The sequence below is a fragment of the Scomber japonicus genome, chromosome 3 (genome assembly GCF_027409825.1).
Source record: "Scomber japonicus isolate fScoJap1 chromosome 3, fScoJap1.pri, whole genome shotgun sequence".
Classification (NCBI taxonomy): domain Eukaryota; kingdom Metazoa; phylum Chordata; class Actinopteri; order Scombriformes; family Scombridae; genus Scomber; species Scomber japonicus.
Window position 1 is genome coordinate 345,381 of NC_070580.1, and position 22,815 is coordinate 368,195.

At 38.5% G+C, this 22,815-nt stretch overlaps 1 protein-coding gene across 4 annotated transcripts in view; it reads right to left on the reverse strand.

The window, feature by feature from the left end:
• Positions 1 to 22,815, reverse strand: part of cadpsa (Ca2+-dependent activator protein for secretion a) — a 205,896-nt gene that overhangs the window by 45,837 nt on the left and 137,244 nt on the right. For 2 of the 4 annotated variants that reach the window (XM_053316689.1, XM_053316690.1), the window contains 6 exons: positions 20,135 to 20,241; positions 18,742 to 18,750; positions 14,538 to 14,694; positions 5,603 to 5,744; positions 3,356 to 3,490; positions 57 to 212 (listed from right to left, as the gene is read on the reverse strand). In XM_053316689.1, the coding sequence (XP_053172664.1) occupies positions 57 to 212; positions 3,356 to 3,490; positions 5,603 to 5,744; positions 14,538 to 14,694; positions 18,742 to 18,750; positions 20,135 to 20,241 (706 nt within the window). The remainder of the gene's footprint in view (positions 1 to 56; positions 213 to 3,355; positions 3,491 to 5,602; positions 5,745 to 14,537; positions 14,695 to 18,741; positions 18,751 to 20,134; positions 20,242 to 22,815) is intronic. The other 2 variants (XM_053316687.1, XM_053316688.1) reach the window with 1 other exon arrangement.

Here is a 22,815-nt window from a genome sequence, read left to right on the forward strand (position 1 = left end):
TTGATGATGAATGACTATGGTTTGTCTTTAACTACTGTATTTAAACAGCATCTTACCGTTTTACACATGATTCAATCATATCACTGGACATCAGCTTCAGTCGGGTCTCCAGGTGTTTACCAAACTCCTCCTCTGGCCAGTGCAGATCTTTGATGAAGGTCTGCAGAGCATCCAGCTTCCAGAAGAGATCCTCTGATGTCCCTGAGCCATTACTGCAAAGGCCAGAGGTCAGAAAGCACTGTTTAATGAAGACTCTATGGTTATCTTGGGTTAAACTATGGTTGTTATCTGTTCTTTAAATCTTAACAGACAAAACTACATTTTTGTTTTGATATCACTTAGGATGAAAATAATGATCATGTTTCAGTATAGACTGATCTGGTGAGAATTCCCATGACTCATATATTTTATCTATCTATCCATTGACAGTAAAAAGTGTATTCAAAGTTCATTCTAACCCTAACCCAAAAGACAAAACCTACAGATACTTAGTGTGTCATGGTTATTTTTAGCATGTTACCATACGAGATGACATTTTTGCCAGAAAAATAACTAAATTATTAATCAGTTGTCAAAATAGTTGCCTAGTTCATTTTCTTTCAGCCTATCAATGACTCAATGATTTTCAAACTCTTATACGGTGTAACAAATCTTGGACCCTTCACTGATATAAATCATTCAAAGAATATGAATTGATTATTTTTAGAATTGCATATATTTAAATATGTTTGCGTAAAAAATCTGTAAACTTTGCTGGTGAAACCTATATGTTCAACATGTTAGGTTTTACATATAGGTTTTTTTTATTTGGACAGATAACAGTGAAAACTTAGAACATGTAATGCACGTTTTAGATGTTCAGGTGATGTATGTGTGGTGGAAGCAGCATCAATGCTCACACTGTCATACACACTGCACTGGGAGTAAAGGTGAAAATTGATGCACGTTCCATCCTGTCATTTACACACTGAGCAATATGAGTGGATTAGACTGTGTGAATGAGTGTGTACTGTATGTGTGAGTGTTAGTAAAAACAGTAGTGCTACAGTATCTGCCCAGGAAGCATTAAAACTCTATTCATTTTGTAATGTGAACTTTCAGCTGATAAAAACAGACACAAGAGACAGAAAGACACACATTAAGGATTCCCACTCATTCCAACAGATCATCATAGGATAACTTCCAGAGGCTGAGGAAAGTTTCATATATGAAACTTTCATATTACTGCATACAAATCCAGTTTATTCATTTCTAGGCTTTATTTATTTTAACTGTTTCTCCAAATTGATCCTGACTATTTTACTGGGTTAAAACACCAGGTTCTCCAGGATGTGTGGGAACCCTCACTTTCTTCACATCAACCAGGAAAAGGTGTTACATTTGGGTAAAGCGCTCTGAGGAGGGCTGCTGGGAACAGAATTATGTCTTATTTCCACCAACATCATTCAAATCTTTACTCCCTTCCACAGCTTTAAACCTAATCTAGTCCCAGCAGACTGAGCCACAGTGCAGGGAAGGATTCAAGACACAAGGGGCCCTTCTCAACCATCTACCCCCCCACTGACAAGAGGTACTAACTGCAGGGAACACTTTGGGAATGAAAGATACAGAAAGATGCACATTCATAACAAGTTTATAACTATGTGTTGAAGTGTAGTTACAGTGGACAGTAACCTACAGATGAGCTGGAGTGGGCTAAGCAGGCATGGGCATAAACAGGGCAGATTGTGTAGGCCCCATATTGTTTAGGAAATATGGGCCTCACATGTGTAGCTCACCCAGGTGGGCCCCACCTGAAACCCAGTCAGAACCCACTTGAAGCCCATATGGGCAAACATATGTTGGGCCACCATGGAAACTCATGGGACCCATATTGCAGCCCAAATTTGATCCTTATGGGGCCCACATGGACATGCTGGCTGGGGGAGATTTCATGTCCAAATCGCTGCTTCCTCCATACATCTATCGACATGGCCCATGTTGTGACGTTGGCATGAACGTGGCTTTGGTCATGTATAACCAACACTGGCAACTACACACATCTACCACTCTATCTTTCTGCAATATACACCTCTAAAACTTCCTTTGCAGGTTTTGTTGGATAGCCAGTTTGGGATTTTAACTCTCCTGATGTTGGAAAGCACAAATGAATTTACCATCTCTGCTGGTTTCTTTTCTTTGGGAAGTGATTTCATTATTAAATATAAAGTGAAGGTTGTCTCATCTAAAAACTTCCGAGCTGGTATTTTGGAATGTGTATCAACAGGATCCCAGCTGTGAGAACAGGGATGGATGTGCTGCAGTGACAGCGTCGCACTCTGCAGGAAGCTGCAGCGTATGAAGGAGCTTTGACACCTCTGATCCCCATCGCTGGTGCAGACACTGTTTCACTCAAGCTTTCAAAGCGCTATGGATGATGTGTCAAGTGTATATTGATACATGTTGGAGTGCTTTTAATGATAGTACTCACAAGCTCACATAATAGAACCCCCCCCCCCCTGCCCCCCACTGAAATGTCATTGTTTAAAAAAATGTAACAGAAAAACTAATGTCTTTTAACACCATAAAAAAGGTGAATTTATGCTGTGAAAATTCCTCAGGTGCTACTCAACTTTGGAACAATCCTCAAATCTTACCAAGTTTAAAATTGCAGATCATACAAATCTTCTTAAAAAGCTCATTTTATTCATATTTACCTTATATAGTACTTATATTTTCTAGTTTTGTTTTTATGTCTTAACTATTGGATTATTTTAGTCTAGACCTTCATAAAGTTTGATTACAGTCTTACTTCAATCAGTTATGTTGCATATTTTATTAACTTGTATTATTAACTAGCAGCAGTCAGGTGTCCATATGAACAGTAAAGAGGTTTTCCTCTCTGTAATCATTCCTCCTGTTCATACTCAATATTAAAAGATCTCCCTCAAATGTGCTTTCAATGGAAGTGATGGAGGACTAAATCCACAGTGTGTCCACACAGTCATTTAAAGTAGATGATCAGCTTCTATTGAGCTTCAGCAGTGTGAGTTATTCATATCAGTGATATCTGACACATTTACAGTTTTTTTACCATCAGATTCCCTCTTATCTGCACCAATGTTTGTATTTATATCATGTGTATAAAGCTTAATAAAACCAATCATATAAAAGCTTTGTGAAATGGCATTATTGACTTTAATTCCTCCAACACACACAGTCTGATAGAAGTATTAGAGGGTTTTTTATATTAACAGAAATGTTTTGTATACATAAATGTTAGGTAGGCCTGCTGCTTTGGGTCATGTGACTTAGATAGCACGTTCATGCCAAAGACATGGATGCATGTCTCAGGCTGCACAAGGCAGATACACACTTTGAGTCATTATTAGCTGTCATCCAGTTGGGTGGAGAAAAGCTGGGCATTTGTGGGAGGTTAACACTTGGCACTGTTAGATTTGGTACTTTGGGCATTTGGAGGTTGACAGTGGGCAGAGTGCTTGTTATACTCCTGTGGAGAAAACAGAATAAGAGAAAACAAAAGACACAGATTCAAAGCTCATGCAAATGAGTTGTAAAAAAAAGAAATAAATCAAAGCAAAAACGTGAAGATGAGTTACACACTTTAGCTAAAGATATACACCTTGTTATAGCTCCTGTTATAGCAGCTTTAAATCCTAAACTTCCTCCCAGCTCACTATGACAAACTCTAGACTGAACACTCTAACTCACACTAACACTGTGTTTTGACTGTATAAGGTATCCTGGGAAAATGCTTCAAAAGTAAAATCACTGCTCCTCTGGGTGTGCTGTTGATGAACACAGTTTGTCCCACAAGGCAACACACAGCAGACACAGAGAAGTGAGAAACCGTGTGTAAAGTGTGGCATCCCAGTGGCACAGAGCAGCTGCTGGCTTCAATGATTGTAAAGCCAGCATCACATCTGAATTCTCTACCGTCTTAAGGCCCATTTATTCTCAACGTTAAATACGGATACAGACGGAACCTTCTGTCCCTGCTCTGCGTTCATTTTGTCCGTATTTCTGCACGTTTCCATAAAGCTTACGGATACGGACCAAACGGAGCAGTACCACCAGAAACCGGGGGGGGGGGGGGGGGCAGTGTTGCTGTCACTACTCCATACGTAGCTCTAGTGAGACACAAACTTTTTGAGGAAAGGTTGTGCGAGTTGGTTAGAAACTTTACGGCAGTGACGGTAACATTGTTTGAAAAGGACGGAAACATTGTACCTACGTTCTGTGTAAGGTTAAATCTAAATTGAACCAATTTAATTCAGATTCATTTGAAAAACCAAAGCGTGTTTTGTGGATGATTACACATAAACACCAGAATTTAGGACCAATCAGTGACTGTCAATCACGTTGGATGAAATGTTTTTAAAACTGAGAGGGCAAGATTTAAGATTCATCTGTTAGTTGGACATATACTCTTATTCACCTTTAGTTAAGTTCCAATAGAATAGAATAGTTGATTGTCATTGTACATGCACTGCCTGACTGGAGCTCAAGCAGTTTAAACAAACAAACGCAGTACTTAGTCCTTATACAGCCAGATGCCAGATGCTTGAATTGCACTTGTGTAGAAGTAGATGTATTGCACATGTATAATAAAAATAAATCATAATATAGTTGAACGTCTATCAGTGCAGACCTTGTTTCATTTCCTGCTAGTACAACATAGTAAAATACATTCTTTCAGCATTAACTGATACATTATTGCACTAAAACAGGCAGTGTATACAGTATATTATCTAGTATGGACTACTACAACTACTACATCAGCTGATAGTATAGAGAAGCTATTTTCACTTGTCTACATGTCACGAGTCTGTGACTACATGTATAGTCTACAGTTTATTTTCAAGATAACTGGATTACTATGTGCTATTAAATGAAGAAAACTATGGAAAGCATGTGTATGTTGCTATAATTCAGATACTGAAATATTCCTTAATATTAGTTTATGTAAATAATGTCAAAAATGCAAACTGAACGAAATATTCCAATAATAAGTCATATATGGCTCAGTGACAAATGCAGGTTGGCAAGATGAGCAATTCCAAAATATGTCAAAACTAGTTTTAAAAGCAGCATCAGGTTTGTTAAAATGTACATTTAGTATTTTTGTTGGTTTTATCATTTGAAATGACATTTGCACCATTTTCTTACCAAAAGTCAGACTGAATGCTCCTGGAAATGTCAAATGGTGTAACCACAAAAGAATGATAAATATTAAATATTTGGTCACCTACAGTGTATTTAAGTGGACTTATACTAATAATGACTTCATTTAAAACATCAAATGAAAAGAACATTTTCGGAGTATTTCTACATTTAATTTTTAAAGCATTTAGTCAATATTGAGCACAACGTATCCTCAACACAACCTTTTTTTTCTAGATAAGTTTTGACAAATGATGTAAAAATTGTTATAAACTATAGTGTTGCATTGCAAAAGTGGATTATATTTATTCTACATTTTAGTTCACATTTATTTTCCTGTATATAATATAATGATATAATATTTTCATGAAAAAGCTTTACATAGTCTCTATTGCAGTTGAATGATAAAGGTAAGGTTGGTAAATTAAAGCGTCCTTACTTGACAGGTTCCCAAGATTCTCTTTCAAAGCCTCTGTGAATAGACTGTGCAATAGAGGACTCCATCAGGTCCACATAACGCACCACCAGGGGGGCGTACAGGTCCTGCAGGTGTTTGTGGAACTTCCCGTTGCACAGGTTATCTGAGGAAGGGCAGAGGAGGGAAGGCTTGTGATCATTTGTGATTACACCTCAGTTCTCTTATTTGATCGTTTCTCGCTCCTCAACCTCACTGCACCAAAAATATGGTTCCAATCAGCTGTTTTAAAGGCCTGGCTAGAGAGCAAGGATCTAAGAGCAGGAAAGATCTCTGAAGAACTATGAGTGACAATTCTTCACAGAAGTCTTTCATTGCATTTACTGATTCAACATCTAGTTACAAATCTGTTGATTGTTATTCTGATCAACAAAAGAACCATAAACAATTTTCTTCATTTATTAGAAAGATTGTTCTTTTCATGATTTGTTATTTCACACATTAACTTTTATTATGTCTGTCAGCAAGAAACACATTTTAAACACATTGATATATTTGTCCTCATTTTCATTCAGACACATGTGAGGCTGAAACTCTAATCATATTCTGGGTAATTAAATAATGATTTCACTATCAGAATATAAATAAATGTAGATGCAAGTAATAAGTAAATGATATAAACACATTTTGCCAATAGAAATAGTTCCTGTACACACCTGTTACACAGTATAAATATAGAATGCAGGTGTTTGTTAAACAGGTAATAGACTGCAGAGAGAAAACAGCTGTTCTGGCAGTGATACCGGCACATCAGCACAAGCTCAATCAAAAGTATCTACAGCTGTGAAAGCCAATTGCCAGCTGATCCAAAAGTGTCTATACCAAATGTTGAAGCACAGATGTGTTTAGAAAGCATCAATAGTTGATCTGACTGATCAATAAATGTGATTAAACCTTGATTCATGTTTCAGAGAGCAGAGAGAGTGTATTTTTGAGCTTTTACACCACTAAACATCTACTATCACACAATATCATGTCCTATTTGACCTCAGACATGAAAATATAACATAGCAATAATGATGTAAATGTATTTAATGTAAAGGTAAAATGACAGTATGTATAACATTTAAAATATTTCATTTTTGTACATTTTGGGCTACTTTAGGAAAAGTCAAATTTCAGAATAAAAGACATTTGGGTGTTTTTACAGTCAAATGTCAAAACGGGTCAAATCTGACGTGAACAGTATGTAAGGGTTAAATAATATCACATTATCCAATCCTGAGATTCAATGTACTGTAGAGTTATGGAAATGTGATCATGTAGTATTGTTGAAAACATGCATATTTAGCTTGTAGGAGCTAAATATATTTGATTTCATTTGAGTGGTACTACTCCTCCCAAGCACTAGGGGGAGCACAGTAAAAGGCCAGTTGGCCACATTTAAAAAGGTCATGCCAATCAAGCCAGGTGTGTGCTGATGGTGAGAAAGTGGGTCTGTTAGAAACCTCATCCTTTCCTACTACTCTACTAACTCTGACGTCATTTGAAGTATGTAGTGTGTTTCAACTGTGTAGTATGTGATTTAGAGTATGTGAGAAGTTCCCGGTTGGTTTACTAGATTCTCCAGAAATGCAGAGTATGCATCAAGAGCTGACTACTCACACTCAAATTACCCAAGATGCAACGTAACTTCTGAAAAAAACCCAAAATACAAAAGTCACAGATCACCACCTCAGTGGTTTCAAGTTAGCTACAGCGAGGGTATGTTCACTTCCTTGAAGTATGTTCGCATCAAAATAAAAGCACCAATTCTATGGTTATGGTTTTCTTAATAATTAAAGGCAACAGGTATTTTATTTTATGAAAATGACAGGAAGTGTGTTACTCGTTACGGCTAACTTGACTTTAAACAGGTGTTATTTGGACAAATTAGCGTCACATTGTGGATCTAAAGAGCTACTTTACTTTCTTTCTAAAAGGTTAGACATGTGGATAAAGTGGTATATTTACAGAGTTAGAGCTAAAATGAAATCAGCTCCAGCCTGATGATTTCAGCTCAGGTAGGGACAAAATGCATTGTGGGTTATCGTGTAGTTTACTACAGTGTAAACGGTCTGCTTACTATCTGCTCGTTTAGTGTGTAGGATGGAAATATGTAGTATAGAAGTATGTAGTATGTAGTATAAAAGTATTTAGTATGTAGTACAGAAGTATGTGGTATGTAGTATAGAAGTATGTAGTATGTAGTATGCGGTTTCGAACACAGCCAAAGGTTTTGACTGTGCTCAGGAGCAAAGGGCTGTTTTTCTGTTTTGTTTATTGTACATTCATGTAAAGGAAATAAAATTGAAACCTGCGTACACGTCAGACGAATTGGATCCATTAGCCTCCAGTAGTGCTAAAAGTCACTACATAGCTGTTTTAACAGTAAAAGGGTTCCTGCACTCCAATAATATTGTGTTGATCTCTCCAGAGCAGAGCTTTTAGAGAACAAACCTGTCCTACAAGCTGCAAATGAAACATGTCAAGAAGCTAACACTGACTCTTCATTAGCATGAATGACACAGCATATCCACTTTTTTTCAATCTTTCTAAACAAAGGTCGGCGTGTGTCAGGGTATGTTTTCTAAATCCGAACCATCACACACACATTTCCCTCCAGTCTCCGCCGGCTCCCAACTGGTAAAAAGACAACACTGACAAAGACCACAGGAGATAAAATGGAGGCCAGTGTGTGCTAATGTGATGCCTCACGGCTCCATGCAGCGTGTCTGCTTTTTCCTCTCTCTCTCCCTCTCTCTCTTTGTTTTTCTCTCCCCCTCTGAGCATGTATGTGTGTGTTTGTGTTTGTGTGTGTGTGTGTGTTGGCATTGGGAGTTGAAGGTCGATGATACACAGTAGGTGCGATGTTTGTTGTGTTCCCTGATTGCCACTCTTCCAATTAGCCACTTGAGCGGCTGCTGTCCACTTGGATGTGTTGTGTCCAGGAGTGTGTTGGCAGGGCTCGCCGTGGCCTAAGCTACCACTCTGCTTTAGACCTCATTAACTCCTCCAATGGCAAACCGACTTTGGCGCCTGTCTGGTGCTAAGGCTATTTACTGCTACATAAGTGCACCGCTGTGGGGCAACAAAGCAAATGACCTTCTGTGGAAAAGATGTCTCAGTGATGGTAGGGTTTAGTAAAGAGTGGTGGGGGGTGGGGGGTGGGGGGGTGACATCACTGTGACGTTACTGTGCTGCACAATAACACAGTGGTCTGATGCTTTGTTTGGTAGACAGCCACTGGGAGAAGAAAGGATGATGAGTTCTAGTTTAGCTGCACAGTGTCTTTGTATTTATCCAATATTAAAGGGACGTTCCGCTAATTTTACACATTAATGTCAGATTACTAGTCTTGAGTAGCGTTCAGCGTGTGCAGACGGTGGTTTAACACAAGCCCCTGTTTTTTATGTTGTTAGCCTAAACGACATGCCCAAGTTGTGAGCAGCACAGATCCCACATAGTTTGAGACTCAGAGATGTGTCTGGTATCATTGGAAAGGAAACACTCTCAGGATTCTTGTAAAAGTGTCTGTGTGATTCTGTGACTTACTGACAAAGAGTGGCAGAGGTTACAATGATGGGGTTGTTTACTCGCCCATAGGTTTGCCTTTACAATGACATGTGTACAGACATTGTTGTCGGTCACATGTCCTCATTGGCTTTGGAGACATGTACTGCCTAATCCTAAACACTGATTGGCTTGTGTGTGGTGTCGTCAGAAGCAGGAGAGGCTCACGGTCGTAAACATCTAGTCACGTGTACTCTGAGATGGACGCGCAGGTCAGGAAATGACGTAAACGGACCGCATATGGTTTGTTATTTGTGTTATTACGTTACGTGTTGGACTAAATACATGTTGACATATTGAGGAAAGTATTTCAGTTTTATGGAAACGGATTTCATATTTCAGCAGAATGGATACTTGGCGAGCTGTACAGAAAGTCCTGAGTCATAAGATGATCGTTGTGGATAAAGGGAAGACTTTGAAGGTATGTAGGCATTATAGCTTTTCTTACTTAGCTCAGGGGCTAGCCGAGCTAATCGCTAATACTATTACGGCTGTGAGCAACCATATAAGTCGTGAGTGGTCTTGAATGAATCAGGACAATCTAAGCTTTCCAACAATGCATGGAATGAATATCTATGTTTAAGGGTTGGTGTTTAAAACATTCAGAAGAACGTGTGGCTACCTCCTAACATCCGTCCCGTCCCGTAGACGGAACAGCGTGCGTTAAGTGGTTAAAGCGACTCTTACCTTTCTTGCATTTCACACAGCAAAAACTTGAACATCAACAAACCCCTCCTCCCTGCTATGTCCCACTCCCACACTCCCATTCAGACCAAATGATATGATTGGTCACAGAACCATATGTAGGGCCCTATGATTTCCGCGAACACGGTATCGTGGAATTGGCCAATTAAAACAGAATTTATTTTTAATGTGGAATATCGCGGAATTTGACATAATTTGACTGAAATGCTGTTTTCGTGTGGAAGAGGAACATATATCTGGGGAAAACTGCACAGAGGGAAGCAAATCTGGGTGGCACAACAAGCCCCCTCCACACACTGAGCCCATCTCCCTTCAAAACAATGTAAGCATGGCGAAGCAGCTCACCACGGCTCTGTCTTCAAAACTTTGAAAACTGGACACTACCCCCTCAGTACAGAGCCAAGCAGTTCCCCAAGGACTTCTATGTGTCAGGTGAACTGTTGTTTTGCAAAAACACACTGTTTTTGTTAGTAAAATAAGAGTAAAAGGTCAAAAAACAGAATTCACAAACATTAAAATGGAAAAAACTGAATTTAGGAAAAAATAAAAGGAATTTTATATGTATTCTAACATTTTAGAGTGCTATTACCTTATAAATAGCATTTTAACCTAAACAAAAACATGTAAAATGTAACAAAGGAAAGGGTCCCTTTAATGTGCTTTGTGGGTCTGAAGGAGATTTATCAAGTGTGAAAAATCATGCGTGGTGAAGTCACAATGATGTCATGTTGATCAGTGGATCATGTCAAGATTAATGGAAAATACACACACATTGTATAAGAATACTTGGCAGGGCCCCATATGCCTGGATCATATTCTGTTTAGATCTTTGTATCTTCAGCATCATCACAAAAACATCTACTCTCATGTCATCATAGTCATCTTGGCTTGTGACCAACAGACTGAAAAACTGGTTTTACTCTAGAGCTGTGGCTTCCATTGTCCCAATTGCACCACAACAGACTGTGTTAAACAGCTTACTACCTGGTCGTTTAGTGTGTAGTGTGTAGGATGGAAGTATGTAGTATGTAGTATAGAAGTATGTAGTATGTAGTATAGAAGTAGTAGTAGTAAGCAGCTTCCATCACTAACTGGGGAGTGAGGTTTGACAGCTGTGGATGTTTATCAGGAAGTGAGGGTCTAACAAAAAGATGCTATTGGTGCATTATGGGAAGTGTTGGATGTCTGACACATGCTAAGGATTAACAATGTATCTCTTGAAAAGTATTTTTAAAATGAACTGTTTTGTAAGCCTAAGATTCATTTATCTTATATCTTACTTTCTATCTTATACAATCAGTTTTTTGTCATTGTATACTGTTGATGTATACTGTCACATACATTGCTGATGTGCTCCTGTGTTATAAAGATGAAAACCATACAGAACACAGGATCACATTAAAGCCTAATCTAATCCAGAGCCAAACCAACAATGAACTGAACTAACAAGTAGGCTGAAATGTCTTAATCATCATATTCCCCCCTGTTAGAGTTAGATTTTATGAAAACTACATTGGTCAGCTGTTTTAGGAACATATGAGTCTATTTTTGTAAATTATAACTGAGAGATTTACATGTAGCAGTAAATAGTAAATAATAAAGTCAGAAGGAGAGACGGACTTTGTCACATTGTCTTTTCTTGAGATTTGATGGCAATAATAAAAATAAAAAAAATAGAGCAATACCAGAAATGTCCTTTCAAATCAATGAAAAGGACTTGGAAGATTTGTTGGTAAGATGAACTAAATTACTGATGACAAAGAAAATGAATGAAATGTGTCTGGAAGCAATCTACAGATGAGGCATAAACTAGTGAAAATCTAAACAGCTGTTTTTCAGTCAAATCATTTAACCCATGAGAGTAAAGACAACCAACACTGCCTAGATTTTTGCTTTTGTCATTTCACACTTTTTAACATATTGATTGAGCAAATGGTTATTTTACCTACAGAATGAATGAACTCTATTTGTAGCACACAAGGAAATGTCTGTTATTCTACTCATCATGTTACTGCCTGCAGGATACAGTTCATTTCCTTTCTCTGTTAACTGCTGGCTGCTGTAGCTATGTCCATTGCTATGCACTTCAATTTCCATTTTCACACAATTTGACAATATATAGCAAATGAAAAGAGGCCAATTTGATGACACTAACAAGTGAGCATAACGAGCTATTTGTAGTTGTCTGTGTTGAGCTGAATGAGTGGACCTCGCTCTGCCTTCTCCTTGACTCCCAGCTGACAAACTGAAAAGGGGAAACATTCCTCAGGGACAATTAGCGGCCTGCAGATTGAGTCCGCATTGTGAACAGTGAAGTGTATCTTTTACAGGACCATGGACAGCTCCACAGTGTTCCTGCAGGCTACTGCATGCATTTCATTAGAGAGATGACTGACCTGCAGCAACCAACATCAAGACCTGACCATTATCTTCAGTCACACACTCCTGGCCTTGTTCTCACACACACACACACACACCCACACACCCCCCCCCCCCCCCCCCCCACACACACACACACACACAGGCACACAGGCACACAGTCTAGTATGTAAAGCGCTCTGGGCCGTGAGACGACACACATTCGACAGCAGCTGTAAACATTCATTAGAAATGGTCTTGATTTTTTATGATTGATTATAATAATAAAGCTGTATTATAAGAACACTAATCCAGCTGGAAACATTTATTTGGTAAGGAAATAGGAAACTTGGGAGATAAAGCTATTTCTAACCCATTATATGGCAGTCCTTTAGGAACAGACAACCCATTCCCCAAAGCCAGGACATTTGGTAGAAACATTGATAGTAGCCAGAGGAGTCAGAGCTCCATCTACATGTTTATGTGACTTATTCTGCCTCCCCAACATTTCATCTATACTTTGGTTAATGATCAAATACCTGCAGACGGACAGAACTCCCATCAGCCCCACCTGTACTTTGTGTTGTGTTAATTAAACACTGTCATTTGAGCATAATAGCATGCTGGCTTTAGCACTGAGCCGTGCTAACATACAGTAAGTATGGATTGATGATGCAAGACATGGTGCCAATATGCACAGGAAATGTTCAAAATCAGGGATTTAAACATATGAACATGACTGACCCAAGATATACACTTCTTTGCTGTAAACAAGATTTAAACTTTATATACATTTCTGTTTAGTCATTTTTCAGGCTCTGAATTTACTTTCAGAAATTTTCAGCTTAAACTTTTCATACTGTTTTGAACCATTTTAATAATTAAGACTTGTAAAAACACATTGTTATTAGCTTAACTGTTATAAATGTGACCCACAGTTTAAAGAAATGGAATTAAAATGCTTTTTTTTGTGCAGCTGATACATAATTTTATATATGTAAATGTACAAGTTTGACCTGTGTTTATTAAAACATTGTAACGTTGTATTCATCATATTCTATAAATGTTCTCCTGGACTATAAAACAGTGATTGTGAATGTCTTTTTTCCCCAAAAGATGAATCAAACAGAAAGATGAGTTAAACATGTATGAACATGTGAATTGGAGTAGAGACTAATTATGAGTCAGAATATGAACAGTATGTGAGGGTTAAGAGATTCTTTAGAGCCAACAGAAATGTTGAGTCTTTTCATATGGTGATATACAGTATATCCATATTGACTTATTTTTTGTAATCTGCACTAAATTATAATATCTGAAGATAATGTATAATGGGGCAAAAAAATTGAGCTGACAAAATTGCATACAAAGTCAATAAAGTCCAAAATGTCCTGCTTATCTTGAAGCTATATGACTTCATGACACGAGGAACAAGAAGCTGAAGGGGAATGAAAAACTGGAGTCCTGCTATGTTTTGAGATCAGTAGTCATCACACACACACACTAGCAAACATATATAGTGGGTACTATAGCTGCCTGTGGTGAAAAAAATTGAAGGAAAGGTGCACAAATTTGAACAAAAGTGAGGTAAAAATGATTATGTTAAATCATCATTGTTTCTTTTTTGTATTGTACATATACAGTAGTACAGTTTGTCTAATGCATGTGCTGTTTTTTAATTATCACATGCTACAGTTTCTGCTAACCTATGCTAGTGGGTAACAGAGTTGGGAGGATTACTGTGGAAACATAATAGGTTATAGATTACTAGTTACTCTATTTAAGCGTAATAAGTAATGTAACTATTTCAATTACTTAATCAAAATAATGTAACTTGTCAGATTTGATGACTTTTTGATTCAACAAATGTTTTCAAAGCTCAGCATTTTTTCATGGATACTGACATGATTCATAAGAGAGACCATTTCTTATAAAGCAACCTTTATCTCTCATGTGAAAATATATTAATTCATTCATATGGAATATAAAATAAAGATATTTGATGAATAAAATGGGTTTAATTGGTACTTTGACTCCATTTAAGCCCATGTGTGCTCCATATAAACCCAAGAATTAAAAACAGCAATATATGTATTCATATATTATTTACTAATTACTCAGATTTTCCTATTTCATTCCCCCTTCATCAGGCCTACATCTTCTGTGTCTGATCACTTCCAAACCACTACAGGACCCGTTAGAGCGACCGTCAGGCACGCACAGCTACTTCAGTCCCCCCCATGCTGTATGTTGAAGGTTTTCCTTTTAATAGCTCCCCACTCACAGTCTATCCTCAAGAAGTCATTGAGCAGCTGGAAGAGAGGGAAACTGTCCCAGCTGTCTGGTGGCTGAACTTCAAGAGCTGCGTCCATGTCGGCCGAGTAGAGACACAGGAAGGTCTCTGCGTGTTCCACCATCAGGTCTGACCACCATGCAAAGGCCTTCAGCCAGAGAGAGAGGGCAAGACAGTGAGGAGAGGGGAGGGGCAGAGTGCAGGGAGTGGAAGAAAATGAAGAGGTTGAGAATGAAAGAAAAGAGACAAATTAGAAAAAGGGAATACATTATACAGTATAAGTACTTCTCAATGGGTACAGTTTTAATAATTTACAGTTAAAGTCTGTGTAAAGTAAGAATAAATATGTGTTCTGAGTTTGACATACCACAGAAAAGTGTGTTGTTAACCACCCTGCCAAATTTGAATGATTAAAAAAATCGCCAAATATATGAAATTAGGCTTCAAAGTTGTGTAAAAATCAGCCTCTTTCTCTGCTCCCAAACACTGTCGGCGTGGCCGCCTAGTTCGCTTAAACCCCGCCCCCTACCAAGTGTCACCTGTCAATTAAAGTCACCACTTCCACCAGAAATATGGACGAAACATTCTGCTGCTAACTCAGCTGCTAGCTCGGCGGCTAACTCGGCTGCTAGCTCTGCGGTTAGTTCGGTGGCTAACTCAGCTAACTGGCTAACTGTAGACTGTAATAGTAGTAGTGTGTGCTGAATGTATTTATATCTCTACAGCAGCAGGGTGGGAACACAGAAATGTTGAAACACAGTTTGTGAAGCCTAGCTCCACAATTCAAATCTAAATGGTTGAAATGCTTTTTACACCTTTTTTAGAAATACATTTATGACCTATTTAATGTGTTTAGAAGAAAATGTCTGAATTCACTTTACACGGTCTTTAATAGTTTGGATCTCATTTACCATAATGGTTGGAGATGTAATGTAACTCCACTGAGCTATTTCAAAAGGCTTTTGGCTCTACTTCTCACTTTTCACCATATGAAATCAAGTTGTTGCCTCAATGACTTCACTGTGTGATCTCCAGGGAAGGATTCTTCACAACTCAGAGTAGAAAAAAAACAGAGGTTGGCATGGGAAAAAAAAACACCACACGCTTTTTTCTGTTGGCCCACAGAGGAAACAGCAGCAGCTCCTTGACAGGCATGGCAGGGAGCTACTTAAACACTCACCCGCAGCTCCTTCAGCCAGTCAATCAGAAGAAAGAAACTAGCGAGCTGCACCATGCTCATATATCCCCATTGAATAGACGCAGTGGAGTGACTGTTAGGGACCGGACTACTCTCATGCACATCAAATAACTGGCTTTCCTCCATGCGCCCCCACACTTGTCGTGGCCTCTTAAGAGGGACCCCTGAGGACCCATGGTGTTTGCTCATTCACATCAAGCTGTCAACACTGTAATGTGAATGTACCCATGGGCTTACATGGTGGTGGTGGGTGGTGGTGGTGGTGGGGGGGGGGGGGGGGGGGGGTTCATGCACTTGCCATGGGAACTCTTAGCGTTGGATAGTTGGGTGTTGGATAATAGTCTAGAAGGTAGACCCAGTGTGTGCAACTCAGATAATCATCATTTTTACCTCTGAGACTTTTACACCAATCATTACATTCTAGTAACATCAAAAAAACGTTATTTTCAACAATTAAAAAAACTACAGAAAAAAACGTCAAAGATTTGTGCTAATTTGTTTTAAAGCTTTTCTACATAGGATTTAAGCCTCCTGTTGTCCTCGAGTCAAGGAAGGAAGAGAGGAACAAGGAAGGAAGGGAGGAACAAGGAAGGAAGGAAAAAGGAAGGAAAGGAAGGAGGGAGGGAGGAACGAAGGGAGGAAGGAAGGAAGGAAGAAGGGAGGAAGGAAGAATCAATGTTAACGGTGTAAGGCATGAATAAAACTATGTCTGTGATGTATTTGAACATTAAATAATGCGCCATAGATCAGTGCAAAGCCACAAATTCTATATGTGCCATTTTGCCTTGAGTACAATGTCTAAAATGTGTCCTCTGACTGAACAAGGAAACATCTTGAGGAGTTCATCATGATATAGTGAGTACCGGATTCATATAGAAGTATGGTACACATGTCAGAATTGCAAAAAGTGTCCCATATTACACCAATCCACCCTACTATCATTATTATTATTAATCAGTGTTGGCGGTAATGCAATTTAAGTACTCAGTTTTTTCATTTTCAAAAAGGTAATCTGTTATTATTTTTAATAAACTATTCCTGTACCTACCTTTTTACCACAAGAAAAGAAAATCAGCCACAAATTTTCAACATTGTGGAAATATTCACATTATTTGGAATTTGTGGGAGGAAATAAGGGCAAGAACATTGTAAGTTGTGCCTGAGTAACAAGATCCTGTCAACTGTGAAGAACTCTACTTCAAACTTGAAGAAGCATCTGCAAGCTAAGCACAGCTGGACAGCGCACAGCTGGACAGCGCTGGCTGTAGCCTGTATGTAGTTTTAGAACTTGTATGTTGGTCATATGTTTGAGAAGACACTTTTACAGTTTTTTATATAAGGCTGTACAATAAAGACTATAAATGGAACATTGTGTGTGTCATTCCTGCTATGAGTATAAAGATAGACAGATGATGGGTGATGACACTACACTCATTATATTTAACCTTTGTGTCGTCCTCCCAGGTCTAATTGACCCGTCTGTTTTGACTGTTCTTTCTTTCTTTCCTTCCTTCCTTTCTCCCTCCCTCCTTCCTTCTTTCCTCCCTCCCTCCTACCTTCCTTCCTGCCTCCTACCTTCCTTCCTTCCCTCCCACCTTCCTTCCTTCCTTCTTTTGTCCATCCTTCCTTCCTCCCTCCTTCTTTCTTCCTCTCTCCTCCCCCTCTGATTCTTCCTCCCTTCCATCCTTCCTCCCTCCCTTCCTCCCTCCCTCCTTCCTTCTTCCCTCCCTCCCTCCCTTCCTTCCTTCTTTCATCTGTCCTTCCTTCCTTTCCTTTCCTTCCTCCCTCCCTTCCATCCTTCCCTCCTCCCTCCTTCTTTCTTCCTCCCTTCCATCCTTCCTCCCCCCTCCTTTCCTTCCTTCTTTCTCCCTTCCATCCTTCCTTCCTCCCTCCTTTCCTTCCTTGACTTGAGGACAACAGGAGGGTTAAAGGAGGTCTGGACTAAAACTACATGAGTAAAACTATAAAGTAAAACTAAGTAAACTACAAAGTAACACTAAAGTACTCTAACCAGTTACTGTTCTCACAAGGTAATGCTGTAATGTAATTAGTTACTTTTTAATGTCAGTAACTGTGTAATGTACATGTAATTAGTTACTTTTATAAGTAATGTTCACCAACACTGTTATTAATAGTGGCAGGCAGTACAGAAGTATGAAGAAACATGTGTAAGACCTCTCTGCAAGTCAAACATAATAATAAGTAGAAAGTCTCAAATCTAAAATTGATGATTAGATTAGTGGCACAAAATGGGGGTTAGTAATAGGATGAGTGATAACCAGCATCAGAATCACATACATGTAAACTGTAATAAGAGTGAATTAAAACAAGCTTCAGGTGTGACTGTGTTCACATTGGCATTGGTCAGTTTCATTTTCTCATTCCAGTAAATTGACAGAGTCTAACGCTGGTTAGGTTATCTCACCAGTGTGTGAACATTGTGTGAGCACCACTGTAATGTATTTTTATTGAAATGCAAGGGAGGTAATCATGTAATCTCTGATCACACAAGGCATGCCTCACATTTCCTCCATTGTGTGTGCTGAGGAGTCCAATGGAGAGGAATGGGTTTCTCTTCCCCCGAGCTCACTTACTGGACTTGGTAGAATAAATGACACATGAGTAAACACAGGAAACAGGCTGGCATATTCAGAGATGATTGGGGATAAACTCTGAGAAAACAAGGTATAGAGTTGAACTTTTCCAGAGAAATAATTACATTCAGAACTCTGCACTTTGTTTTCTAGGTTGGGCAGAGGTTAATGAGTAAGTCTTAGTGCTTGCCTCTCTTCCTCGTCAAAAGGAAAAACTGCAACAAGCACTTGTTTAGCAGTAAATCACAAGCTGAAAGGGATTCTGGGTCGTCGTTGATAAGGAAACATTAATGATCCACTGCAACAATAGCCGTATCATTAAGTGCATGCATAGGACTTACAGTAAGGGTGGGGTAGGAGATGGGGAATATGCCATCAAGATCAGTTATAGACAATCACATACCTCTTTTCCCTGTTCAAACATTTCCCCGCAAACCAAATAAATCATTGAAATAAAAAGCAGAGAGGGAATGAGTCAATGTTGTTTGGTTAAAGTATTGAAGTGACAAAAAGAATGTGAGTTACAGTAATGCAAATAGCACAGCATCCACAGTCAAAGGGCAAAAATATGGAATCAACTCAAGAATCTTATTATGAAAACAAACCAAAATATATTAATTTGGGATTTTTTATTCATAAGTGTGTCTCTTTTCCCTTTCACTTCAGGATTTACTCTGTTGTGGTTATCTAATATCTTATTGTAGTATGACAGTAATTAGTTATTCTCCACTGCTATTTAATATATTATTATTATTATTATTATTATTATTATTATTATTATTATTATTATCATTTACAATATACTGTTCAGGTTTTGACATTTAACAGCTGTAAAAACACCTACATGTCTTTTACTTTAGATGCTCCACATGTTTGTCCATTGAGGCTGTTCTGGGTCAGATGATCTCTGTATCTATTGCCTTGTGTTTTAGTGAAATGAATAGTTCATAGTTGTAATAAGATTTCTTTTTATGATGTAGCAGTGAAGACTGATGGCTCTAATGGTTCTACAATAAACCCCACACTTCCAGAAAGTTCTGCTCATTTTACCTTTACATTAAATACATTTACATCATTATTGCTATGTTATATTTTCATGTCTGAGGTCAAATAGGACATGATATTGTGTGATAGTAGATGTTTAGTGGTGTAAAAGCTCAAAAATACACTCTCTCTGCTCTCTGAAACATGAATCAAGGTTTAATCACATTTATTGATCAGTCAGATCAACTATTGATGCTTTCTAAACACATCTGTGCTTCAACATTTGGTATAGACACTTTTTATGAGGAGATTCTTAGACTGCGTCAAAACTGACACGGAACATCCTACGAGAGGTAAGAGTTAAAAGATTACCTTTTTTTAAAACCATTTTTCTGTATTCATGACTTAATTATTTTTATTGATCGCTTGTTGTGAGTTCTAGTTTGGCTGTGTAGAAGACGTACACATACATTTCCTTATTTTTCACATGTCATATGATGTGCTTGTTGTACAGTAAGCCACTAAAGGATTGTTCATTGTGATGAGACGGTTCAAGACGGTAAGTAGATGGCTGGTTAGTTAGTTCATTAATTTTAATTAACCCCACCTGTCATCACTACTGGCTTAACACACACAGTCACCACTCTTTCCACCAGCTGTGTGTGTGTGTGTGTGTGTGTGTGTGTGTGTGTGTGTGTGTGTGTGTGTGTGTGTGTGTGTGTGTGTGTGTGTGTGTGTGTGTGTGTGTGTGTGTGTATGTGTGTGTGTGTGTGTGTGTGTGTGCATGTGTGTGCAGATGCATGTATGTATACCTCAGCATGGTGTTCCTCATTCTGCTGTAGCACCTCAATCACCAGCTCCGCCAGGCGAATGGTGTCCTCCAGTTTTTTGGCAGGGGTGACTAACCGCCCTACATTCTCTGGAGCACAAAGGTCAAATGTCAATGTGTAATCACTACTTATTCTCTCTTAAACAAAGGGGTCTTGTTAAAACTGTGTGCATGCAACCTATGCAAAAGGTGTATAAGAACACACCTGCTCTGAGGTTACATGCATGTTATCCTGCATACTGCCAAACACTGGAGCTAAAGGATTGAGTCACTCACAAATTTTGGATATAGCTGTTGCCTCAAAAGTGATCCTTAGTCCAGTTTATAGCCTCAGCCTAAATCAATGGGACCATCTCATGGTCATATTAAAAATACAAGCATCAAATATTAGTGTATTATAAGTAGGGCTGGGTATTAGACCATCAGATTTGAAAAAGTGTTTTTTGCATTACGTAGAAAACTAGACTGTCAGTTAAGATCAAATTTTGCTTGACTGAAATCATAATTGTGTTTATATTATACAATATTATAGAGGCAAAGTTCATATGCATTAAACACACTGTACCCAGCACTAGTTATACTGTATTTCCAGGTTTACCACATGTTGTTAAAGCAATTCTTTTTTTATATCAACACTATCCTCGTGAGTGCTGATGGAAGTGTTGGGTGGATGGAAGTAGTGATGACCTGTTGTACAGTACTGTATGTAGCAAATGAATCACATCTCTGTTAGTGTGGCAGAGCAGTGATGTTGTCATCCGGTAGAAAACATGGGAGTGATGAGGGATGTAAACAACATGTACATTGAACACTCATCATGCAGCAATGTAGTGGTCATTTTGTGTATCTGACTGCTTTTGCCTCAGTTGGGCATTTGGTTTATGGTTGGATTGTTTGGGGTGGTACAGTAGTACCTGAATATACTGTACTGTAGTGAATCTGGATGTCCTTTAGCATGTTCAGTGAGTGGACTGATATTATACCACAGCCAAAAAATATACTATAGTTCCTCAAATATTGGCCTCCACTACAAACGATACCAGGCCTTTATTAGAAGCAGGCTTATATTAGAGACAGGCCTTTATTTCTAATTCCCTCTGTTTGCTAAGTATATTTGCTCATATTTTAACAATAACAATAATTGTAGTGCTTGAGCTCCACTCCGAACATGTTGCTGTAGCATGCAGGTAGCATGCTTATGGATGTATCTTGTATGTTCCCTGGTTTAGCCAAGTTAGCCTGGTTACTCCGATTACCCATGCTTATGTAGTGTCAATGCTCTTATTATCGTTATCCCCATATTTAAACAATAGTCCCCCTCCCCTTTCTGTGATGGTCAGCTAGAGGACTACACATGTACTCACAAAACTGAAATTACATCTAGGTAACTTTAACTGGCATGCACATTGTACAACAGGCACCAGAAGTGTATCCGTCCACTGTTTTTGGGGTCGATTTTTATTTCTTAGTGTCGACCACACACCCCTTTTAATTGAATACCATCTTTTATTTGAGGAAATGCAATACTTGTTTACGACTCACAGACTGATTGATAGATGCCTGATTGCATAAACCTAAACATGGGTTCAACTGATTAGTGGTTTTAATGTAGTCTGGCTGAATTTTCCTTTGTTAAATCAATCAATCAGTCAATCTTTATTTATATAACACCAAATCACAACAAAGTTATCTCAAGGCACTTTACACATAGAGCAGGTCTAGACTGTACTCTTCAGGTTTCATTTTAAAGAGACCCAACATTCCCACATGCCCATGATATAAGCATGATAATGCATTCCAACATATTCCCATATAAGGGCCGTTTCCACTGCAGGAACTTTTACGAGGGCAAAAAAAGTCCCTGCCTCGATGTATGTACTCTGTGCAGCCCCGAAAAATTCCAGGATGGGGCTTGAGGTTGACTCTGTGCTGATTGGGTATATTCAGAGCGGGATGTGACATCAACAGAAAGTGCCACATTAAACGATTACGTGATGATATAAACTGTTGCAGAATGATTACATCACCACCTACAGTATCAAAGTCCTACTCTGCAAAAGAGACACAATAGCTGAGAGGACCTTCCTGTAAAGTTCCTGCCTCCTAAATTTTACCCAGGACTTCCTTAATGGACACGGGACTATAGAGGATAGCAGACTCTAAAGTCTTACTATGAGCATGATTTGTGACATCACAAGTAGTTTGGAGGCCAATCATGGTCCAGTATGCAACTTACAAAAAGTGTGATGTGGAAACCTGAAGCCTCCAGCACATATACACTGATAATAGACTTTTAAGTTAAGTATCCAGTGGTTACCCTTTTGAAATGAAAGGTATTTCCATATTTATAGATGCGATGAGGGAGAAGAAGTAAAGTCAATGTCATTTTAAGAACTTTAACAAGGTAATTGTGATGAGTATTTTCATATGTCTGAAGATGATCTTTAAATTGAAACTTTGAGGTTTTCTTTTAATATTAAACTTAAATGAAACTGAAATTACTGCTTTATGACTTAGATAAAAATGTGAATTTAAAGTGGGGGAAACACTTTCCTACATTCTCACAGAACTCTTCGGTACTGTACTGAAGAAGGATTTCATTTGATGTTTCAAGGTTTAACAGGTCAAGATTCCAATGTAGGAATAAAGACAGTAAATGTCTTA